Raw genomic sequence first — 25604 nt, forward strand, 5'->3', positions numbered from 1 at the left:
GTCTTCTGAAGCCATATGATAGCTGTGCCATTTGTCCATTTGTCACACAAAGCTTTAGAATGGGCCACTTTTAGGGTACTTTTTTGAAAAATACACTTGTTTCCGTCTTAATTGGTGCTTTTTACTTTTATAATACCATGGTATTTTACTGATAGTGATTAGAGTTTGGGGTGGTCGTTGTTCATGTCCAAAAGGGTTTTCAAGCAGGGGGATCACCACACTAGATCTTGCAGCCTTAAAATCCAGGGCACCCCTGGGCAGTCAAGGGCTCCCTGGTAGTCAAGGACCATTGGCCCGATTGGTAATCCGTCCCTGCTTGAGTCCCTTAAATAATAATATTTAAACATGTTTTGGCCACTCAAAAGTGAGGAAATGAATGGGCCCTTCCACAAGACGAAGGGTACATTCATAATTCTGTATTCCCTTCAGAGTACCCACTTCAAGGGCTCTGCACCACAGAGTGAGTAGGGCACAGGGAAGGCTACTTGCGATTGGATTCCTCCCTGATCTGCTGTAGCATGCTTTTAAAAGCACCAGCACATCATTTTCTTCAATACGATTTACAAAGAAATCTTATAATAACACATTATTACTGTTATTGTGAGATTACTACTGGATTTTAATCCTATTTTATTTAAACAATTTACTGATATTATAAAAATGTCTACTTTTTTCTGGGATACCATTTTGTCCACGTCACAGTAATCCAGATTACTTGTAATCCGTTACTTCCAAGCACTGTCAACAACGCATTGTCATACCTTAGGTTTTGTTTTTTCTATTAACTCTTTCCCCGCCAAACACGGAATTTTCCGGGTTTTATGAAAAAACGCTTCCCCGCCAAACACGGAATTTTCCGGGTTTCCGTGTTTTAGGTGTTATACGGTAAGGAAGACCCCTCCGCATGTTTTGAAAGAGTACGCAACTCTTTGATCAAAGAAACAGACTGCGATCGTCTCAAACATGAAGAAGTGGAGTATTGAGAAGCTCAAAATATCAGACATAAACATGCCTTTTTATCAGCTTTTTGTCTGAAATGTTGTTTTTTGACAAAACCGACCTCTGTTTAAGTCGCAATAAAAAAAGAACAAATGAAGATAAAATAAAATCGTTTTTTTTGCCTAAAAGCAGAGGCTCAGATCTTTATTGTGATATATAGCATCTTCATATATTCATGGAAGAAAATATTCTGCGGGCCATTAAAATTTAGCGAAAATCGTCAAAAACCCTGGCGGTGGCTGGCAACTTTTTTTTAAAAACGCTGGCGGGGAAAGAGTTAAGTGGACATCATGGGTTATCGCTTCCAACAACAACACACTTTTCAGTGTACTACTGCTTTTTTTCATTATTATAAATACATAATTTCTCAGAAATTAAGAAAGAATGACTAATGCAGGCAGCAAAAAGTCCAACGTAATTACAGTAAATAAAAAATAAAAAAAACACTGGCTGCTTATCACAAGCTAGTGTACCTTCTTACTATGCAGCATTTTGAGCATTGGGGGCGCGTGCAACATCATTGCATGCTATGCAATGCAGCGCGCGCCTATAATATCTAGGTAGGCAGCTCACTATGTTTTGAGACAGAGCCTGTGTGGTCGGATGGAATGGGAGGGCACAGTAGCTCTTAAACTCCGCACACTTCCTACACTCGCTCAGTTCCATCATCATCAGTCAGGAATCGGGGAGATCAGAGGAGGGATGGCGGAGAAGAGCCCTGACCCGAGCGGCTCGTACGGTCGGAGGTGTCCCGCCCTTTCTCCCGGAGAGAGAATGCAGCCGTCCGGGAGCGGATCGTCTAAATGGGTTCGCCTGAACGTCGGCGGCACGTACTTTCTCACGACGAGACAGACGCTTTGTAGAGACTCGAAATCTTTCCTGTATCGACTGTGCCAGGCCGACCCCGACCTTGACTCTGACAAGGTATTTACAGTGCTATTCAATTACAATAGAATGGAAATTTTGCGTGATTTCGCTTATGTTGACTTAAGGCGAATCGATGAAGCTCAGAATGCTAGAAAAATCGGTCTTTATTCCGCTAAAGTGGTCTCATATATATATATATATATATATATATATATATATATATATATATATATATATATATATATGAGACCACTTTAGATATATATATATATCGCTAATCTGCGAGCTCGTGAAGTAAAAGTGAATGGAGCCCTGCTTACTCTCTTTATCAATAACACTTCATGTACACTTTTCACTAACTTAAATTAGTTCTACACCACCAAATGTAGTTAAATTGACCTTTTTATGATATTAAGAGTAGTCTTAGACAATTTAAGCCTGTAATGCTGAAATACGAGACCACCTCGCCTTTAGTCCACACCAGTAGAAAAACTTGCAACATGTCAGCTAAAACTGAGGAACTTCCGAAATCCACGTTTATCGGATTAAACCATTAAAAATATTTGGATGGTGTTTGTTTGACTAAACTACAGTAATGTAATTTATTTCACTTGTGTTCATCCTACTACATCAAAATAGGTTGCTAATGTTTATATGACTAACACATAGAAATATGAACTATTGAATATATGAACTATTAATATGAATATAAACCGCAGAAATATTCACTATTTTACCAGTGTTTATTTGACTGACCCGCAGAAATATTCACTATTTTAACAGTGTTTATTTGACTGACCCGCAGAAATATTCACTATTTTACCAGTGTTTATTTGACTAAACCGCAGAAATATTCACTATTTTACCAGTGTTTATTTGACTAAACCGCAGAAATATGAACTATTTTACCAGTGTTTATTTGACTGACCCGCAGAAATATTCACTATTTTACCAGTGTTTATTTGACTGACCCGCAGAAATATGAACTATTTTACCAGTGTTTATTTGACTAAACCGCAGAAATATGAACTATTTTACCAGTGTTTATTTGACTGACCCGCAGAAATATGAACTATTTTACCAGTGTTTATTTGACTGACCCACAGAAATATTCACTATTTTACCAGTGTTTATTTGACTAAACCACAGAAATATTCACTATTTTACCAGTGTTTATTTGTCTGACCCGCATAAATATTCACTATTTTACCAGTGTTTATTTGACTGACCCGCAGAAATATTCACTATTTTACCAGTGTTTATTTGACTAAACCGCAGAAATATTCACTATTTTACCAGTGTTTATTTGACTAAACCGCAGAAATATTCACTATTTTACCAGTGTTTATTTGACTGACCCGCAGAAATATTCACTATTTTACCAGTGTTTATTTGACTAAACCACAGAAATATTCACTATTTTACCAGTGTTTATTTGACTAAACCGCAGAAATATTCACTATTTTACCAGTGTTTATTTGACTAAACCGCAGAAATATTCACTATTTTACCAGTGTTTATTTGACTGATTCACTATTTTGACTGCAGAAATATTCACTATTTTACCAGTGTTTATTTGACTAAACCACAGAAATATTCACTATTTTACCAGTGTTTATTTGACTGACCCGCAGAAATATTCACTATTTTACCAGTGTTTATTTGACTAAACCGCAGAAATATTCACTATTTTGACTGACCCGCAGAAATATTCACTATTTTACCAGTGTTTATTTGACTGACCCGCAGAAATATTCACTATTTTACCAGTGTTTATTTGACTAAACCGCAGAAATATTCACTATTTTACCAGTGTTTATTTGACTAAACCGCAGAAATATTCACTATTTTACCAGTGTTTATTTGACTAAACCGCAGAAATATTAACTATTTTAACAGTGTTTATTTGACTGAACCACAGAAATATTCACTATTTTACCAGTGTTTATTTGACTGACCCGCAAAAATATTCACTATTTTACCAGTGTTTATTTGATTAAACCGTAGAAATATTCACTATTTTACCAGTGTTTATTTGACTAAACCGCAGAAATATTCACTATTTTAACAGTGTTTATTTGACTGAACCACAGAAATATTCACTATTTTACCAGTGTTTATTTGACTGACCCGCAAAAATATTCACTATTTTACCAGTGTTTATTTGATTAAACCGTAGAAATATTCACTATTTTACCAGTGTTTATTTGACTAAACCGCAGAAATATTCACTATTTTAACAGTGTTTATTTGACTGACCCGCAAAAATATTCACTATTTTACCAGTGTTTATTTGACTAAACCGTAGAAATATTCACTATTTTACCAGTGTTTATTTGACTGACCCGCAGAAATATTCACTATTTTACCAGTGTTTATTTGACTGACCCGCAAAAATATTCACTATTTTACCAGTGTTTATTTGACTAAACCGCAGAAATATTCACTATTTTAACAGTGTTTATTTGACTGACCCGCAAAAATATTCACTATTTTACCAGTGTTTATTTGATTAAACCGTAGAAATATTCACTATTTTACCAGTGTTTATTTGACTGACCCGCAGAAATATTCACTATTTTACCAGTGTTTATTTGACTGACCCGCAAAAATATTCACTATTTTACCAGTGTTTATTTGATTAAACCGTAGAAATATTCACTATTTTACCAGTGTTTATTTGACTGACCCGCAGAAATATTCACTATTTTACCAGTGTTTATTTGACTAAACCGTAGAAATATAAAAAAAGTTGGATTGCTACTTTTATGGTTAGTATTTAACACTAAAGGTATACTAAATAACTTAAAAGGTTTGTATGACATTTGCAATATTCTTAAGGTATTGTTTGTTATTTCTGTACTGAATGTTTTAACCGGTCAGTTAATTAGGAGCCTAAATAAATTCACTTATTTAATACTCTGTTAACATTAATTGGCAGAAATGTATCCATAATAGAAATAGCAACCAATTATACCAATCAATTGGGAATGATGGTAAATGTTGTTATCATTCAAGTTTGACCATTACCAGGTCATACAATTGCAATAATGCTTTTAATAGCCTAAATCCATTAGTTTCTTCTTCATGTGCCACATGAACAAATCGGGTTGCCTGCATGCTTTTAAACTTTTAAAGGTCTGTATGCATCATTTATTAGGGAAAAGACAGTTGAAAGCCGGAAAAAGACAAATAATTTTTTCTGTCCCTCGGTTTTCTCAAAAACAATAATTCGAATTAAACAAGCTTTCGTTCTGAGTTAGAAATTATGCGACTTTACTCAAAAATGTTACTTGCTATGTGTGTTCATTTGTATCTAAACATTGTAGAATAAAGCCCACTTTCTGACCCAGATATTGATCCGTGTTAATGATGTTGTGCTGGAAATGGATCAGGGTCCCTATGGGGTTTGCAGCATGTATGTTAAATGTCAGCCACACCTTGTCTTGGCAGAGACTCTTTGGTACCTGACAGACACTGTTTATAATTTCTGAGAGATTTTTCCATTATTTAAATAAGCCATACCTGCTATCTCATCATGAGGTGCTGAATGATTATAGCCAGATTTAACAATCCTCAACAGAATAAACCATGTTTATTACGCAGAAGTCTCTTTGGAAATGAGTATCATAGTACTGATGAAGATATTAATATTCTTTTCTCATCAAGGATGAAACAGGTGCTTATTTGATAGACCGAGATCCCACTTATTTTGGTCCAGTGCTCAACTACCTGAGACATGGGAAGCTGGTTTTGAACAGAGGCCTGGCAGAAGAAGGTATGCTGAAAATGCATTAAGAAACTTTAAGATTTTTCTGTACATGCTGTTGGAGTTATTCTGTTTTCTCCCTACTCAACAGCTAAATTCAGTTAACTTGTTTTTAAGGTGCACATATTCTTGTCATTCGTTATAACCACAATAGCCTCCATAGACTTTGATAAACCATTTAGTCTTTATAATGTTCCTTAGGTGTGCTGGAAGAGGCTGAATTCTACAATATCACTTCATTGATTAAACTTGTGAAAGACAAAATCAGGGAGAGGGATTGTAAGACGGCACAGGTAAGTAAATATTACAGTCAAAATCTTTGTGTCACTTCAAAATCTATCGATAGCCTTATTAATTGAAAGAGCACATTTTCAATTATTTGGGGGGGGGGGACTGAATAAATACTATGTATGTGCCCGAAGCCAAATACCTCATTCCTGAAGGCTTGTAAAATGGCTTCAAAAACGAATAATGAATTCATCTGAATAACAGAAAATATATATTAATTTGACTGATTATCCAGAAGCACGAGGATAAAGCGACGTTTAAAATAAACTTATCCAAAAAAAACAACAAAATGATCAGTCTGTGAAGCCAATAATTACTAAAGTGTACCTTGTGAATGAACATGCACATGGTGTGATTTCAAATAGGATGGCCGCAGTCTCGACTGTCTCTGTTTATTGTGCGTGAAATCTGAGCTTGTCAAGAGTAGAGATGGGCATTTTCAAGTAATTTTATTGTCGAGTGGTATAACCCACAAACAATGAGTAATAGATTGCTCATAATTTAATATACAAGTTAAAAGTAACAAGTACGACACGTATGAGAAATGTATATTCTGTTTTATTCACAAACATTACCAAAAAGGGTTTCAAAATTAGATGACCTAAACAAACTATGCAGAATGGGGGGTTATGAAAAAAGAAGAAAAAAGAACGCCCAGAGCTTACATGGAAAACAAAACTAACGGCATTAGGGTAACGCAGTCTACATAAAGGCCATCACATTTTTATTATTTCATATGTTATTAATCCAAAAAACAAGTACTGAAAGTTGGTATCGGATTTTCACGTTATGATTATTGCTGAAGCTTTTGTTGCGATATATGGTATTATCACAGTATGTAATGACATTACAAAACGGGTTGAACGATAAACACATTTTATTTTTGTTCTCTTAATAACACGTTTAATTACATTTTCAATACCAAACTAGCCTTTTAAATGAACAAATAACAAATTACTTTGTTTTTTGAATAAAAAACTACCATCAACAACATGGATACATATCAAATACTGTATAAAAATAAGTTTATATTTATATCATTTATATATATTTAAGTTAATATTTAAATGGTTACTATGCCAAAGGGCCACTGATCATTACAGATCAGTACAGACCTACAGCTTATCTTGTGGAGGCTAATGTTAAAGTAAGGCTAGACTAATGTTACTGGGGCAGCTACTAGGCTGCAACAATAGTATGCACGTTTTTTTTTTTTTTTAAATCATCGTGCCACATTGACATTATTAATTACAGGATGTAGTATTAGCTGATTACAACTGTATTTTAGTTGTTACTACAAGACATTACTGCATAGCTAGCAAATATTTTAGTGAACTACTCTTCGGCCACTTGAATGCAAGCTGTTATCTGCAAATGGCAGCAACAGTTCACTTTCTTGGTCTTCTTAGTTGTCTCTTAGAGTGTTGTCTCTTAGTTTTCAAAAGCAGTTCGGAAATACCAGCAGAACTGTCACAAATTACCCGTCCCGCAGATGAGCGAACATGTTGGAGGTGTTCCTGTGTTTCATTGCCACTTTTCTACCACATGTTATACACAAAGGGAAACCATCTTCAGTCAACAATCCTTCTGCATTTTTATGCAACCCAATATACTTCCACACTTCTGACTTTATCCTTTTAGAAGGCGAATAAAGGTCGGATGCGTTCCTCCTTCAGCCATACTTTAGTGCACGTTGCTTTTGTTTACATCAGAGTACGTATGTGTTATTTGTGCAGCATACACGCAGTGTTGTGAATCTTGATTTGCTGATGGGGAAAAAAACTACTGTGTGATCAGAAAAATCTGAACGATTTGGCTAAAAGGTTATCTAAAATTATTTATGGTATATAGAAGTGCCCACTATAACAGTATCGTGCATGTTAATTACTGTGATATACCATATTACCGAATACAGTCACATGCCTACATACACATATACTGGTCTGATAAGCTTTCTAGTTTCTCATGTCTTTCCACCATAAAAGCAGATCCTAGTATGTTTGTTTGTATTACTTCAACAAGAACTGAATATAAATAGAGTAGAATTTTATAAGAATCCAAATATATCAAGTATTGCCACGCCATCATATAATTCCCTCATAAACCATACGCGATATTGAATTCCTGACCTGAAGTGATCATTTTACAATGGAGCTCGTCAGTCCATTAACATTGACCACATTTATATCTAGGGCTGCAACTACGATTATTTTGATAAACGGCTAATCTAACAATTATTTGACTATTCGGGAGATTATTGCAATGATTTATCATTAGCTCTTAACCGACTATTCAGCTTGTGCTCTGACTTAAAAGGTTGTATTAAAGGTGCTTACAATAGAGTACAAAATCCTTTTTTAAAAATACCTCTAAATGACATTCACTGAAGTAAAGGAAAAAATACTGTTAATTAAGTTTATTTCAGTAAAAAATTCACTGCAAAAAAATACTTAGCCTTCTATACGACATTCCCGCAAATGCCCCCACCCTGCCCATCTCTGTGTGCCACTCTTGAAACAAGGGCGCTCCGGCCGACCTCCATACCCTAATAATAATTTGTCTGCCAATCATAACACTGGCTAGGACCCAATTCTTTTATGTATTCATCCCCTATATTAATGACTGCCCTATCGCCTAAAATAGAGTCTGGGGCAAAATGAAATTTGAGTGCCCAATACATCACACATAGAATTCTGAACCCTCAACCAAAATTCTTGGATCTTAACACACCAACAAAATACATGGGTTGTGTCCCCATCTTCTGATTGGCATCGCCAGCAGGTGGGTGTGTCTTTAAGACCAAGCCTATACAATCTAGAGGCGGTCCAATAGAATCAATGTAAAATCTTAAATTGCATCCTTGCATATCTAGAAGTAGACTTGACATTTTTTTAGAATCATAGTCCACACTCTCTCCTCCAATACCAAGTTTAAATCTTTCTCACATAATCTCTTGAGAGAAGTTAAAGCTCCGTCCCCCAGACTCTGAATTAGCAGGGAGTAATACACTGATGCCTCATGACCTTTTCCAAAAGCAGTAATCACCACTCCCAGAGTGTCTGCCACTTTAGGGGGGTGTATACTACTCCCAAAAATAGTACAGAGCAGGTGGCACAGTTGTAAATATCTAAAGAAAGGAGACCAGTGAATCCCAAAATGTTGAAACATATTTTCAAAGGATCTCAACACTCCATTCTCATATAAGTCACCGATTGTATTAACCTCCCTCACAATCCACTCTGTCCAACAGAAAGGGGATTTATTAATACATAATTTTGGGTTCAGCCATATGCTCAAGGCAACATCTGAATTAAACATTCTGGACACTTTTGTCCATACCGCATGCAAATGTGAGATAATGGGGTGTAACTTAACTTCTCTGGTTAGTTTGATAGAAAGGTTTTGCAATGGTGAAATGGGGGCAAGATCTTCCTGTTCAATACAAAACCAGGGAGGGGCTCACTCAGGTGGAAGCGACCAAATGTCTTGAGACCGAATGCATAATATTAAAACAAAATCTTGGGTAGTCTTGGGTCTTGGCCTACCCCCACCTTTGTCAATCGGCCTATGTAATTTACTGAAGTGTAATCTGGGACGTTTACCATTCCAAATGAAGGACTTTGCTATACTATCAAATTGCTTGAAATACGAGAGGGGGACATCTGTAGGGGGAGATTGTAACAGGTAGTTGAATTTTGTCAATTTATTTTAATAATATTAACCTTTCCAGTCATATAAATGTAATGAAGCCTACCTGCCCACATTGCTCAAAATTAACTCACTAAATCACACAAATTTGCTGGGAATAAAATACCAAAATACTTAATGCTTAATGGTGTTAAGATTACCCTCTCTCACCTTTTTGTTCAGTTCAATCCATCTTGAACTCACAAAAAACTCTCTCTTATTAATAAAGCTGTGTATTGCCAATTTTCTTCACTATAAGAAATGCACAGTGACACATATATAATGATTCAATAAGTCGGGAGCCATCATGTTATTATCTAGCACGCGCTTGAGGGACGAGCGTCCCTGCTACAGAGTGTGCATCAGCCGGGTGCAATTTCAAACTCTCCCCCTTAGATTAGGACACTTCACTCAACTCACAGAAGAGGCGCTGACCGCACAGACATATGCCAGTTTTGGAGTTTGTAGTTATTTACATGACCTTATTTTAACTTAAAAAAAAAAGCTATAATGCATTTAAGATGTAACGCCAGGGTGTTTCCTTTAAAGATGCTCGACACACAAGTTTTGCTTAAGCGTAGTGGCAGCTCCGGCTCTGCTTATTCCACAACGAGAGTGCTTCTGTTTACTTTTGTATTTTTGTATAATTCCCTCATACTTTGCAATCTACATCACCTGAAGCTTTTTGGAAGGTTTTGAGTGCATCTGGACTGTGAGCTGTGTTGTCTTCCACAAGACAACACAGTCAGGCGCAAGCTGCTGTGCAGCTCTTGTGCTCCATTATTGAGTTTCATATGATCTCATGTTACGTTACATTACATCAAATGACTGTTCGACAACCCAAATCTTTGACAATTTTGTATTGTCGAAGTTGACGATAACATCAACTAATCGTTTCATCCCTATTTATATTCACATCAGCAATTTGAGATAATTGTCTTTTTAAGCCTTTATTCCAAAAACTTTCAGATGCTACACGAAGGGTTAAATGCACCATGGCGTGTACATCTATTCAGAATATTCTTGCACATGTCAGCTCGTGATGCCGGAAGTTGCTGTGCTCTCATTGAAAATGAATGGGATTGTGTTGCTATGCCGCTGGCAGTGTGAATGGGGCTCTAAAAATGCTCTGTATTTTCCTGCTATTCACTTCTGTAAAGCTAAAAAGGCTTGCTCTCGCTATGTATTTCACTGCATTTCACTAATTTTGCCCATATTATCTGCAAAATGTGTGCTTGACATTTCACAATTGCTTGAAACCTTGACACATCCACAGACGGAAAATGAAAATGAACTTTAACAAAAATTCTATTTCAGCAGAATTTAATGTCAGAAATGCAATGAGAAACCAGAGTTAACAACAAATTACACAATTAATGTTCAGCTTCATGTGGTACAAAAAAGATATAGTATAAAAGCTTAATAATATGTTTATGAATAGGCATATACAAGGGATACTTTATTTATAGAAACAATAATGTAAGAGTTCTACATAAAAAAAAATAGGCGTGTCATTTAGTGTTGACGTACTTCCGGTCTAAGCCACACCTGGTTCTATCTAAATACAGATAATTTTGTCATAGCAAGAGGTACAGATACAAAATATAGCTGCAAGCAGTGATACCGGTGTCAAGCCAATTATTGGCACCATGAGAAGCACAAGAAACTTTGTGACATGTTTTTGGTTAGAGTCCAATGAACAGTGTATGTGTTAGAAAAAGTATTTATTTTAAAAATAGTTATTCTTAGAATTTTTGTCCAGTATGTGGTGCTGTTCTGAAACTACTCGGGTTGTATCTGGGCATGATTGTTATAATGCAGGAAAGCGTTCAAGAGTTAGAAGCCAAAATATCAGTTTTTTCTATCTCCTGACCAGTGGGGGGCAATGTGCCAAAATGCTGCAGGTAACCTCAGGGCCAAATGGTGATGACAGTTTCGTCACAATCCCTCAAAGCGTTGCGGAGATACAACCTCAAGTTAAATTTTGTGCGTTCTTCATCTAATTCGTTGAAGCGCCATTCGAAAATGGTATGGTTTATAAAATTCTGTGTATAACGTTTTGTTGTGATTGCGTCTAGATGATGCATGCCAATTTTCGTGCAAATCAGATGAACAGTCTAGGAGCAGTTCAAAAAAGTAGGTTTTCAAAACATAAAAATTGGCGGACAGTAGGCAAAAGGAGTCAATAGCTATTAGCATTTTTAGAAATGGCTTTATAATTTTGACCATAAGGTGGCGCTGTCCCAAAACGTTTTGAGCCCCTTCAGAAAATGGTACCAAATACACATACCGAGATTCGTAACGATATAAGTCGTTGGTAAAATACAGCATTTTATGACTAAATTGAAAATGGCCGATGTCCAAAATGGCCGACATAGGAATTTTTCATATCTTTGGACTCGCTATACCCCATTGAATTTGATGATTTTATGACAAATTGTTCAGAAGTTATAAGTAAAAAATTTGCTATTTTCATATCTCATGACCAACTGAGCAGTCACCCTCGAGTCATGGTGCATATGATGAATACTACGTTTGGTATGAATATGCTAAAGCGTTACGGATATATACCCTCACGTCCATTTTGGCGAGCTCTTCATCTAATTCTTTGAAGTGCCATTCGAAAACGGTATGGTTTATCAAAATTCTGTGAATACATTTTTGTTGTGAGTGCCTATAGATGATGCAGGCTAATTTTCGTGCAAATCGGACAAATGGCCAAGGACGAGTTTGGAAAAGTATGTTTTTCAGAAAATTCAAATTGACAGAAAATGCAATCGTCTTGAGCCAAGGAATCAGAGGAAAAAAGAATTTAGTTTCTAGGACTCAATGTTCAAAAGTTATTAACATAAACATGAGTGCAAATTTGGGCAGTTGGTGGTGCTAGAGGGTTTGAGGTAGAGATGCCAAATTTGCTGTGGTAACAGATCAGATTGTCCTCTATCTTTGTGCCAAATTTCATAACATTCCCACAAGCGATTCTATGGGCTGCCAGAAGAAGCAGAAAAATAATAAGGAGAAAATAAAACTAACGATAAAATAACGTTTCGCCCATAATAATGGCTTTGTTGCACACTCTTAGTAAATACTGTATAGAATAAGATTTTAGCAATTTAATTTACATCTCACTTGCTTTAGAAAATATATATATATCATATATACATTGGGGGTGGGGAAAAAAATCTTAGTTCTCTAATTAAAAACATATGTATTGTTGTGCCGAATTACACACGAAAAGGTTTTCTCTCAGAAAGATTTTGTCTTTCAAGTTCTTTACGTTTGTTCATTTGATGCACTGCTGTTACAGTCATTAAAGCACCACTGTTGTGTACAAACTCACCACATTCAAAATGTTGTTTATTTGTGAGATGCTGTAAAGAGTTTTTTTTCAGCAGTCATTCTGCTGAGACTGTCTTACACTGACTTAATAAATAGTTAATAAATAGTTGTCAAACTGTTAGATGCCGAACTACATGTTGTTTGCTTACAAAGATTATAATCTAACAGCTATGCACTTTGAATGCTGAGTGAGTTTCGCCCTGTGACTTTAAGAGCTCTGGTTACATTGAAGCAGGTCATTCTGCATCCAAAATGTGCAGAAGCATACTGGTGCCTTTCTTTTTCTTATGTTTTTATTACTTTGATAGTTTTGTGCAATAAAAAGTTCTATTTATTTGTTAAAGGGCTGCACATAACATCTATTTAAGCCTATGAAACCACATTTATTTCTAAATGGTAATACTTTAAAATCGCAATACCTATTGAATCACCAACTAAACATCATTGAAATATCGAATCAGGAGGTCTGTGGCAATTTCCAGCCATATCTGCATTATTTCGAAAGAATATTTGAATATTTGTTTTGTGCAAGCTTTTAGTTTCATGTTATACAAAATATTTCTTAAAATGGATAAACATTGGGCCTTATTCAAAAAGAATTTCTCTGTAAATAGTTTTTCTCTGTTAAAAAAAAAACACAAAATTGTTGCATTGAATTGAATGTTCGTAAATCCATTCAAATGTAAATTTTCACAATTTGCACATTGTTCTGCTTGTGTTTCATAAATGAGGCCCATCGATTCAAAAACTAAATATTAACCAATCAAAAATGATTAGTCTGGGATTTTCTACATGGGTGTGTCTTAAACAGCAACTCCAGGTCCTCTCAAATGCTCCCACTGTATCCAATGTCAAAGGTGTACTCTGTTTTCTGAAATCTGGCATCTCAGAACCTTCATCTGATTACATTTGTGGGTCTACAGAAAGGACTGAATCATTTCACAGTTAAACCAGAGCACTAACTGAAATACAAGGTATGCCTTGCCTCTTCATATATAAGTTTCTCCTCTTCCCTCAGCTCCCTGTGAAACACGTCTACAGAGTCCTGCAGTGTCAAGAGGAGGAACTAACACAGATGGTCTCTACCATGTCAGATGGCTGGAAGTTTGAACAGGTAATAAGAAACACAAGAGGGAATTGGGGTTATGCTATTGGTTAAAAAGGTTGTAGGGTACAATTTTAACAGTACACAATAGTATTAAATAGTGTTGCAAAAGCTTATATGGCCTAACAACAGTCATCAAGACTAATGACGAGTGACAGGCTACATTTGGCAAGCGATGAGCCAAACGAGGATGGTACTGCTTTCAGTGGTTGGATGTTATTTACCGATTCAAATTTGAGAATGTTTATTTTACTATGCAAACATTTGTTTGTCTTCAACTTATGTTTGAATGGGAGGACAAGAACCAAACCTGGCAGGATACAAGAAATGAGGTCCAGTCCAATGCAAATTCAAAGCACAAAACTTTTTGTTGAATGGTAGTTGTTTGCTCTTTATATGTGGAGGAGAGGTGATGTTGGCCAGTGTATGAACGGTGTTAAACACTATTGAAGTGCTTTCATGTTGACTAGGCGTCTTAAAAACTTTGCACTCATGCATGAGATACTTGGGGAAAAAACAGCAACTCTTTTGTGCACTAGGGCTGTCAGTTGGGCAGACAAACTAAATTCAAATTTTTACCACTATATATATATATATATATATATATATATATATATATATATATATATATATATATATTTAATTATAAAGTCAGCTGATTTTTAAATTGACATTGTTTCTATTGTCTACAGGAGGGTGCATTGAACACATAAACCATACAGCACCATGTTATATTATTGCAGAAAACATTCCTCGCTTTTAAAAACTTGGGGTGTATGAGACAAGTTGACTAAACGGTTCTGATTCTGCTAGTATACGCTGGAATTACTAGTCGGTGACGATTTTTCCACATTAAACTGTTCAACATTTTTACATTTGGTTTTATATTATTACCAAGGCTGTGCTTAAAATACTTGCATGCTAATGTTACACATATTATATATGAAATTATTATACAAATATTATTAAAAAGATGATAATCTGGAGAAGATGGATACAAGTTTTAATTTCACCTTAGCCTACGTCTGTTTCTTCTCTCTCACGTGCGGCGCGTGCAGAAAAATTTTCTCTCGCAAGATCAGCAAAGTAGGTATGGAGATCACGTCAGTGGTGGTGCATGAAGCAGATTTCCTAAATGTTGGCTTGCAAGTCGCTATGAACGTTTTCACAATGGTGTCTTCTCTAAATCTGTGAGTGCAGGTTATTTTCCCACCGAGCATGCTTTTTCAAGTGTAGGATAGTCGCCTTAGGTGAGTCAGGTCCCGTCTTTCACTGAACCATGTTGACGTATATTTTGCTCATCAAAAATGTATGCTTTTGATCAAGTAGCCTAGAAAAAAATCTATTGTAGGCTAGGTGTTTTTTTTTTTTTTTACCCTGTTGATCAAGAAGGCTATTTGAAACGATGTGCCATCTGCTTAACTAGTTAAACTATCTTTTATTCTGTCATGTTTCGAACAGTTAATTAGGTTTATTGTACATTTCTCACAGGCCTATTTTTTTCAATCATAGCTATTCATTTTTCTTTACATAACTTATTGGTTAACATTCTTAAACAAACAGCTGTCATATTAGATCATGGGCTAATGCACATCTTGAAATATGCGCAACTTTTCAGTCTCATAGATCTGTTTTCATCAATGTCCTGAATATTTTGATATGCCAAATAACTTTTACTTGATGAATTCTATTAAGAACATGCTATTACTGTTGTTCTATTGGTCCTGCACTATTCATTCAGTTGTTTTCAATAAATATGCCTCTTTTCTCAAATGTTGATTTAGTGATTTCATGTTATATATTTATTGTACAATGATCATAATGCAAGGCAAGCATGTTGCAGATAAATGCCCCATGTTCAGCAGAATTTAGAGTTGGATTTGGCTGTTGTTGGAATAGAATAAGTATTGTAAATGGGCTACAAACACACAATGGTTTTTTTTAACTGTTTTCTGAGAATTTCTTCCTTTTGACTCCAACATTTTTCTTTAAACGTCAGAGTAATTAGTCGTTCCGCACATCCCTACTCTCCACTTCCTTCCAGGTAATGATTAAACTGAACCACCCGACACTCTCTTACACCTGCCACATACTCTACAAGCCATCTCGCTAGAGCACCAAACCCTCTTGCAAATTTCTGTGTCCCTAAATTACCCCACGTGCCAAAAGGAGCATCAATATGCAAAAATAATGAAAAAAATGTTTTGGCGTGTATTCAAATAAAAGTTAACTTTCACAAATCTCTTCCACTGCTGCTCGATTTACTTGGATAACACGCAACTTTAACATTTACATTTATCAGGCAGCATCCATCAAAGCAGCTCACATAGCACTAAAAAAAGTAGCTTTTATGTAAAATATGGGTGGACAGTATGACCAAAATGAGTTATTTTTTTAATCACGGTAATGTTATATATCTCACAATGTACATTTACAGTACATAACCATATAGTAATTTCCTAAATGTAGTGAATTAAATACTTCAATCAAATGAGATGATTTATTTATTGATTGATTCATGTGAAGGACACAAACCAAATTAAAGATTATTCATCACAAATTAATAATGTAGCTGAAATCAGCTCAAAAAACAGCTTCGCATTAGAACAAAAAGACTCGACAAAATAGCCAATATACACACATGCGACTACGAATCAGTTAAACTCTTTATTAATGTGCAAAGTTGCGATGTTGCTTAGTGACCACATACAACTTACAATTAAGGTCCGTTAACACAGAAAAACCATAAAAGGCCACGTAGATTTATGCCATAGGGCTGTCAAATTATTATTCTTAATTTGAATATTCATTGACAATTACATCAGATCGATCACATTCTTGTGCTAAAAAAGGTTAGAGACAGCACCTTACTGTAGGTGGTGGTCTTTGGCCAGTTGCGTCTTGCTCTCTTTTCTCAGATTAAGCATCAAGTTTTTACTTGGAAACGTGTGTCTCAAGATTCTGTAGTGTTTAGTCTGTTTGAACAGCCCCTGGCCTGGGCTCATAGTCCGAGCCACTTCACCACAGAGTTCAGTTGAATACCACTATCTGGGAATATTGCTACCCTACATACAACTGTATTGAATAAAAACAATGTGGTATTTCACTGTTATTATGAAGCTTGAGTCTGGGGTATTATTCTGTGGAATCAGTGCAAGTGTAACAACATGTGAACTGTCTATTGAAGCGTTGACTTTACATTTGAGAATATGGACCAACTAAAACTTGATTTTGCACACATTTGTTGAAAATAGAATGCACTTTTTTAATGGGGGTGAGTGGATCAATTTTTATTTTAACGTCAGTGAAATTTGTCGAAGTTGACTAGTCTAAAAAGAAACAAACTTTCAGAAAAGTAAAAGAAAAAGTTTGTGCCCCATTTAAAATACTTAATCTGTTCCGAAGCCGATGCTAAATTCCACTGAAAATGGGCATTTATCTGCAGCGTGCTCACTTCGTAGTATGAATATTGTGCATTAAATATAGAACATGACATGCATTCACTGAATCAACATTAGCGAATATTTAACAGACATATTTATTTGAAACTATTGAAAGAATAGTGCAGGACCAATAGAGCAACCCAGCCTGTTCTAAACAGAATTAACCAAGTAAAAGTTACTTAACATATTAAAACAGTCAGCACATTGTTGAAAATAATTAACAGGTAGGCTAAGCCAAATCTATGAGTGAAAAAAAATGTGCTGAAAAGTTGCATGTATTTCACGACGTGTTGTCATGCATTAGCCATTGATCTAATATGTTAGCTTTTCAGGAAAGAATGATAACAAATAACAGTTCTGATGTAAAAAAAAAAAAAAAGTTATGGGATAGAAAAAATAGGCCTGTGATGTAGCCTACAATAAACCTAATGTATTCTAAACATTATGTGCACACGGAATAAAATATAGTTTAATCCATTAAGCACCTTGTTGAAATTAGATATCTTAATCAGCAGATTAAAAACAAATTGCATAATTAGCCTAAAACAGTCATTTTCTAGGCTTCTTAAAAGCATACATTTTTTGATGTGCAAAATTAACATGTCAACATGGTCCAGTCAAAGACGGGACTTGACTCACCTGAGGAGGCTCTCCTGTTCTTGAAAAAGCCTGCACAGTGGAAAAATAGCGTACAAGCATAGGGACTTTCAAACATTTGGAAATCTGAAAAATAGCGTATGCAGGAGAGTTCTGAATAAACAATCCACATGAGTCTTTATTTTTAATACATTTCAGTATAACACAACAGGGTTTGCTTTTCAGCGACCAATGCACACACCCACGAACTCGACTGCATGTGTCTCTCTCTCCTCCGGCAGTCTGGATTGCCCTTTTACCCCTCTCCAGCTCTCACTGCACCACTAAACGACTGTTAGAGATCATTTCCTGCAGGTGTCAATCCTTACTGCTCTTCCTCTCCCAACCTTGCTCTTTACAGATGTCGCTCGGCCACGCCCCCATCACTACAGTGTTAAACCAACAGCCCTACATATTATATTATCAGCATGTATGGTTAGAAACAAAGAACCTTTTATTCAGAACAGATGTCAGAATTTAATGATTTTTCATGACTTTTGGTTCCACTAATGGTTCTCAAACGTTTATTCTTCTGCCAATGCAGATTGCTTAAAGGGCACCTATTATGGCATTTAAAATGTTCCTAATATTGTTTTTACATGTATGCAATGACAAAAAACACTTTTGTTGTCTTGTAATATGCATTTATGTTTACCTAATTTGCTCACCGACTCCCAAATGATTCGTTCAACGACTCATTTTTCCAAACCCCTCCTTTGCGTGACGCTAATCTGCGGTGATTGGTCAGATGACCCAGTCAGTTGTGATTGGTATACTCTGGTATAGATTGTCGGAAACGGAACGCCCATCACCGCTTTGTAGTAAAAAAATCAAAATCAGAGAAGGAATTTGAGTTGATATATGTTAGCGATCATAGCCCAAAGTTCGGTGGTAAACACCCAATCAGTTATTGTTTGCGTTAGCCCAACGCATAAACATATTGGTAAAGCACTGCATTACTACAAGTTATTGCTCTATTCTTTGACAACTCCAATAACATCGACAAACATTTCACATATTTAAAAAAAATTGACATTGGAGACCTAGAAGCTGCGCTGAGCGTAACTTACACAACACACACAAATACTTATTAAGCATGCTAAAAAACACATAAAAGCAACAATTATTAATAATACTTACAGGTTGTGATTCGTCGGAGGAAGCTGATCCAAATAAACTTGGTACTGAACCTTCCTTCAGTATCAACCGCTCATGAATCCACACTTGAAAGCATTCATGTTCGTAAAGCAATCGTCATTAAAATGACGCGAACACAGCACAAGGTTCGGGCTATACTTGTGTGGTATAGTTGTAAATATAAACTCTAGCCACTGATTCTTCACATGCTCGTCCCTGGGCAGTGAAAAAAGGTCTTGATGTCGACATGATGTTTTCAAGTTTTCCCTGGTGTCTGCGCGCGCAATGAGTGGGCGCGGACAATTTGATAATTTTTCGTCTTGACATCACAACGAAAAGGAAAATGACTCATTGGAAAAACGATACATTAAATTGACTCAGAGTCGACTCCTACTTTTGAGAGACAATAACTTTTTTTACGGTGAACTTTCATTTATAAAACTTTGCAGGATGTTTTTGTTCATTAAATCTATGTTACACACTACATGAAAGGTAATTTTCAAAATTCCATAATAGGTGCCCTTTAAAAGCTCTTGACTGTGTTTCCTGCTACACTATGTGGTGGCACTGCATCACTGCTATTGAATCTATAGAACGAAACGTACAGCACGACCAGTGTAGCTAAATTCCCGAATAAATGACTCTGAAAGCCCAGATTTAGATCCTACAAAATCAAAGAATGTGTGACATCATTTAGAACTTTACTACTACCAACAAATGAAAAAAAAAAAAAGATTTATATACCACAGGGATGTGTGGATTTGTTTATATTTCATGAGTAGTCAAATCGGTAAACTATGGAAATATCATCGTCATGTATTTTCCTTTCCTCTCTCCTGCCAGTTGGTTAGTATCGGCTCTTCGTACAACTATGGAAATGAGGATCAAGCAGAGTTCCTCTGCGTGGTCTCCAAGGAGCTGCACAATCAGTCATACAGCACAAACAGCGAGCCCAGTGAAAAGGCCAAGGTGAGGCTGACAGACCCCTTACTGTCTTGTGCTGTCTTCCCTTTTGCACCGACAGAAATAGTCATTTACACACAAATCATAAGAAAATATCCTACAGCTCTTCAAATGGTCACATGGCATAACAGGATTCAAAGAGCTGATTCAAAATGCACTCATGTGTAGTGTTTTGTTTCCCTGTATGCACCCCGAGGATCGGGATGTAGTTTTTTTTTTTTCTCTCAGTATTTCTGGGTGAGGCATCATTTACATATCACTTAAGCTGATAATTAGGTCTCTGCTGAATGCTGATGGCAGTGGTGCTCTCTCTCCCTTCCTCTCTGACTCTCTCTCTTCCTAATAGTCAATTTGATGCATAATGTCTGGCTATACTCATGCCTATTAGCCAGCTCTAGAATGATATCCTCAGCTCATCTAGTCTGCTTTCTTCTCCCAGATAATGATGGAAAACCTGCTCAATATTTAATAGTCCCCTGTCAGCTGCTGCAGCCAGAAGTTACTTCCTGAAAATCTCCATTTTACTCTGTTTTAGCTATTTTCTGACAATGTGATTGCAATATCAGGTCAAAATTGTGTGCAACTGTGTTTCACAGAGGGTCATGCACAGTAAAAAAGCATCTAGACTGATATCACCGAAGCTTTGTTGAACGCTTCCTGTGTAGTCCTCGCAGTCACTTGTACAAATAAACAAAGGCCTCAAATTAAGGGCTGGGCGATATAGCTACAAAAATGATTTATGAATATTATAACCTTTGATATGTGATATATATGTTGATATTTATGTATTTGCTCTAATTGGCTTGATTTAAAGGATGATTTTAAATATATAAAGGATGAAAATGACTGATTAGCCACTGGCCGGTAAATGTTCAGATTTCACTCACCAGTGATTGAGTAGTTTAGTGGAGAAGAAGTTATAAGCACCGAGATCCTTTCACTGTGTGTTGAAAGTAAAAGTTTGCTTTAACCTGTTCTGTGTCAAAAGATGAGATCCACTTCTCTTTTAATACCCTTTCTGTTTTTTTACACATTTGTTGATTAAAAACAACAAAAAAGAAACATTTAATTCTAGTCGCACATTGATGCACTATTGAAATTATGTACGTCTTCTCTCGTTATATGAGCTTGTCTTAAAGAGACCATATCTATTAAGCATGTGTTCTACATATCAATGTTAAATACTTGGCAATAGTACAAATTATACAAGAACACAAAAAACATAATATATGCAATTTCAAGACATTCACTGATGGAACAGATTGAAAATATTTCAAAAGCTAAAATGTGACCAGTTACCGGTATTTGAAAATCTAATGATAAAATATAATTAGTAAAATTTATATTTTTAAATTGTACCTAGAAGGGATGTCTAGAGGGTTCCTATATAATATTAGCTGAGAGACTATTTATTTTTAATGCAAGTAAAATGGACATTGTAACAAATATACCCACATGAATCGATATCAAATTGAATTTGTGAGCTTGTGAATCGAATCGGGGAAATATGTATCAATACTCAGCCCAATAATGATCCAATCATAGGCTACTAAGTATATGCTTTTTTTTTTGGCCAAGCAGTGTAATATTAATTATCTTGCTCAGCTCTACTCATGTTAGCTGAGTTTTTTTCTTCTTTGTTTATCTAGACATGTTAAACGTCCATCATCTATTTGAACTGTTGTTGCTCTTTTGCAGATTCTTCAAGAACAAGGCTCTCGAATGTGAAACAACTGTTTTATAGTCTCTGGTCCTGTGATTTCTGGGCTAAACAACATGACAGTTTACACCATATCACACTGAGAGAAAACTGTCATGCGACAAGACAACCTATTATGAATGGATGCTCTATTCGGTTTTAAATTTAATGACACTTGTTTGTACCTGCACAGTAATCCCAGACTGTTGGTGGATATATATCTGAATCTTATTTTAAAAGTTAGGAATATGCATGTCATTAGTAAGCTGAGCAAAAGGGCCTTAATCATGTCTGGTCCAATCATGTTTACTCAGGGTCTCTGATCGACTTTCACAAAATATGTTAATCATGTCATTTGTGGTCCATTGTGCAATTTTGTCAACTATATTTAAAAGTGTATATTATGACATACAGAAAGTTCACAATTCAGAGAGTGGAGTTGAAGTATTTAATTTTTTTATTTTGGGGGGTTTAAGATTACGTTAATAAGGTGGCTTATGTTTAATGTTGACGGGTGAGGGAGGGTGAATTTTTTTTAGCAAAGCTGATTTATTTTGTTTTTTTACTTTCATAGTGTTCATTTTATACCAGGTGGGTGAAAGAAAACCTGGAACTGTTTGCCTCAAAGTTACCTTACGTTTTGTGAGGTTATACTGTTGCTGCCTTGAGTTGATTAAGAAGAGAACAGAAAAACATTTGTCTTCCATCCCTGGATTAATTCCAAATGGTTTTTGGTTAAACTGGAACTTTTTTAAACTGGGGGTTGAAAAATCCCACCATCTAATCGATAAAACTTTGCGATAGAAATATTGATATTTAAGTAGATGTCCTAAACTATTTTGGTTTAATTGGCGAACTAAGGCAAGGTCACAAAGACATTCAGTCTAATTTGTTTTTGGCAGTATCGTTTAGAAAGACGCTTTACTTACATGGCAGTGACTGTTAATTAGTGGTGTTGCAGGGCTTATTTTGTTTATGCTTTAGTAAATGATGGAGTAAGAAAGGACACTTCTATGAGTGTGTGTTAATTGACTAATTAACATCCACATAGTTTTACATTGCAGTTTAATACTTGCATTGGTTCAACTCTTTTGAAGTTGAATGTTGATTCCAAATATACATAATCCTGTTATTTATTTCAAAAAAACATTTTGACTATGTTGCCTTTTAATGAACCTACACAAGAACTAAATTTCTTTTGGAATTGTGGTCGGGGAAATACCATCACTTTGTTAGGCTACAAGCATATCTGTTTGACATTGTATATAAACTAAAGAGCTTAATATTCAGTGCATGTTATTATTTTTCCCTAATCCACTCACACACAAAGGGCTTTTAATAGTGGAATACAAGCTATAATTTCTGGCAGAGATTCATCCAATCTCTTAATATTGCCTGATCAAGGCAAAGTTTACATGGCTAGTGTTTTATAAATGTTAATACTACACGTTTACTTACCCTGACTTTGTGACAACACATTTTCGTTTGGTTTCCAGACCTGTATGTTTACATATCCTCTCAATTACCTAGTTTGTTAAGGTCAACCTTATTTCTTAGCAACTAGAGAGGAGGTTTAAATTCTAATCAGTGGAGTGTTAAGTTGCTTGCTCACAAAGTCAGCATCTGGTGGAGAAATGTGCCTCTTTTGTAGCCACTGAGGCTTCACAGTGCATGGTGTCCTCACTTACTGTTGACATCCAGGCCACTCTACAGTATCAAGGCGACACTGAAGGTTGATTGTCATCATCACTGTGTAGGGCACTGCAATGCTTCCCTTAGGTTTTTTTTTTTTCTTTTTTTTTTAATGTCCTGCCTCCCAGATGTAGGTGGAGGTAGCAGCATGTGCACTGATGCACCAATAACCGTCTATGTTTCAGTTGCACCTTCATGTAAACTTCTAGAGGGCTACACTGAGTTTTACTTCTGAGGCAGTTTTGGGTGTCCAAGATGATATTCTGCCTCCTGTTTGTTTTTTCTTTCTCCATTTAATGTGTGCAATCTGCTAAATGTATTTTGAAAACAGGCAGAAGCAGACTGATTTGTCTTTTGCTCCACTTTGTCACTGCTGTTCCTATACTTATTCTTATCCTATATAACATGTTTTGTATTAGTATTTTTTTATGCTTACAATTTGTGTATTCACATAGTATATATTATATGTAACTGCAAGTTACGACTGGGGAAAATGTATATGATGGTAATGCTAGAACCTGGTCAATCTAAATAAACACTTTTGAATTCTGAAAGTGTTTTTTCTTTCAAGACTAAATATACTGGAAAGAAGCTGATATTCATTATTAAAATCTTAATACTTGGATTCAATACAAGCTTTTTTTTAAATCAACAGCTTTTGTGGCATAATGTTTAGAAAAGGAAAACATCAACAGGTACAGTGCCTACACTGAAAGTGAATGGGGCCAGTCAAAAAACTTTAAAATACACATGGTCTCAAAAGTATAGAAACTAGATTTAAACATTACACGTGTTCAAATTATTAGAATTATGATTATTTTGTGTGAGCTAAAAGAGGTTACTAATTAAAGTTGTATCCAGTATTGCAACATAATTTCCATGACAATGCAATGCTGGTAAACCCTGTAAGTGATTTTGTCTTGCCTTAAAATCATGTTGAACAGATTTCATCATACTAAAATCACGTGGAACAGATTTGATCGAACTAAAATCACGTGGAACAGATTTGATCGAACTAAAATCACGTGGAACAGAAATCACGTGGAACAGATTTGATCGAACTAAAATCACGTTGGACTGATTTGATCGCACTAATATCACGTTGAACAGATTTGATCGCACTAACAAAACGCTGAACAGATTTGATCGCACTAATATCACGTCGAACAGGTTTAATCGCACTAATATCACGTTGAACAGATTTGATCGCACCAATATCACGTTGAACAGGTTTGATCATACTACCATCACGTTGAACAGATTTGATCGCACTAACATCACGTTGAACAGATTTGATCATACTAACATCACGTTGAACAGATTTGATCATACTAACATCACGTTGAACAGATTTGATCGCACTGATATCACGTTTAACAGATTTGATCATACTAACATCACGTTGAACAGATTTGATCGCACTGATATCACGTTGTGGCAGTGGGGGCGTGGTCAAGCGCCCGTCCGGGAGAGAAAAGCGGTAAGGGCGCTCACACCTGAGCTAAATGATGACTAACACCTGTGTCTAATTTCAGTAACATGAGGAGAGCGGCATAAAAAGGGCAGCAGTGACAGAGCAGGGGACAGAGAACCCGAGCAAGAAAAAAAGGAAAAAAACCTACAATAGTGTTGTTAAAAAAGAAAAATAAACAAAAGCTTACCCCTTAAGCTGACACCTGTTTCCGTCCCTTCTATCGTAGAGTACGTTACATTGGTGCACGAAGACGCTAGGAATTGGGATAAATGGCTGGACCCCCTGTTATTCGCGGTACGAGAGGTTCCGCAAGCCTCCACGGGATTTTCCCCATTTGAGCTGCTATACGGACGACGCCCACGCGGGGTCCTCGACGTCATCCGTGAAACTTGGGAGGAGGGGCCTTCCAATGCCAAAAATGAAATTCAATACGTTCTTGATCTTAGAGCAAAACTCCACACACTGGGGCAGTTAACACAGGAGAATTTGCTCCAGGCTCAAGAACG

At 36.0% G+C, this 25604-nt stretch overlaps 1 protein-coding gene across 1 annotated transcript; it reads left to right on the top strand.

Moving 5' to 3' along the window:
- Positions 1-1587: 1587 nt before the first annotated feature.
- On the top strand, positions 1588-24172 carry LOC127652532 (BTB/POZ domain-containing protein KCTD5-like). Its single transcript, XM_052138706.1, has 6 exons — positions 1588-1923; positions 5536-5644; positions 5837-5928; positions 13968-14063; positions 20114-20239; positions 21932-24172. The coding sequence occupies exons 1-6, from the start codon at positions 1603-1605 to the stop codon at positions 21959-21961; spliced, it is 774 nt and encodes a 257-aa protein (XP_051994666.1). The 5' UTR covers positions 1588-1602; the 3' UTR covers positions 21962-24172.
- Positions 24173-25604: the final 1432 nt, after the last annotated feature.

This window comes from Xyrauchen texanus, chromosome 12, assembly GCF_025860055.1.
Source record: "Xyrauchen texanus isolate HMW12.3.18 chromosome 12, RBS_HiC_50CHRs, whole genome shotgun sequence".
Taxonomy (NCBI): Eukaryota; Metazoa; Chordata; class Actinopteri; order Cypriniformes; family Catostomidae; genus Xyrauchen; species Xyrauchen texanus.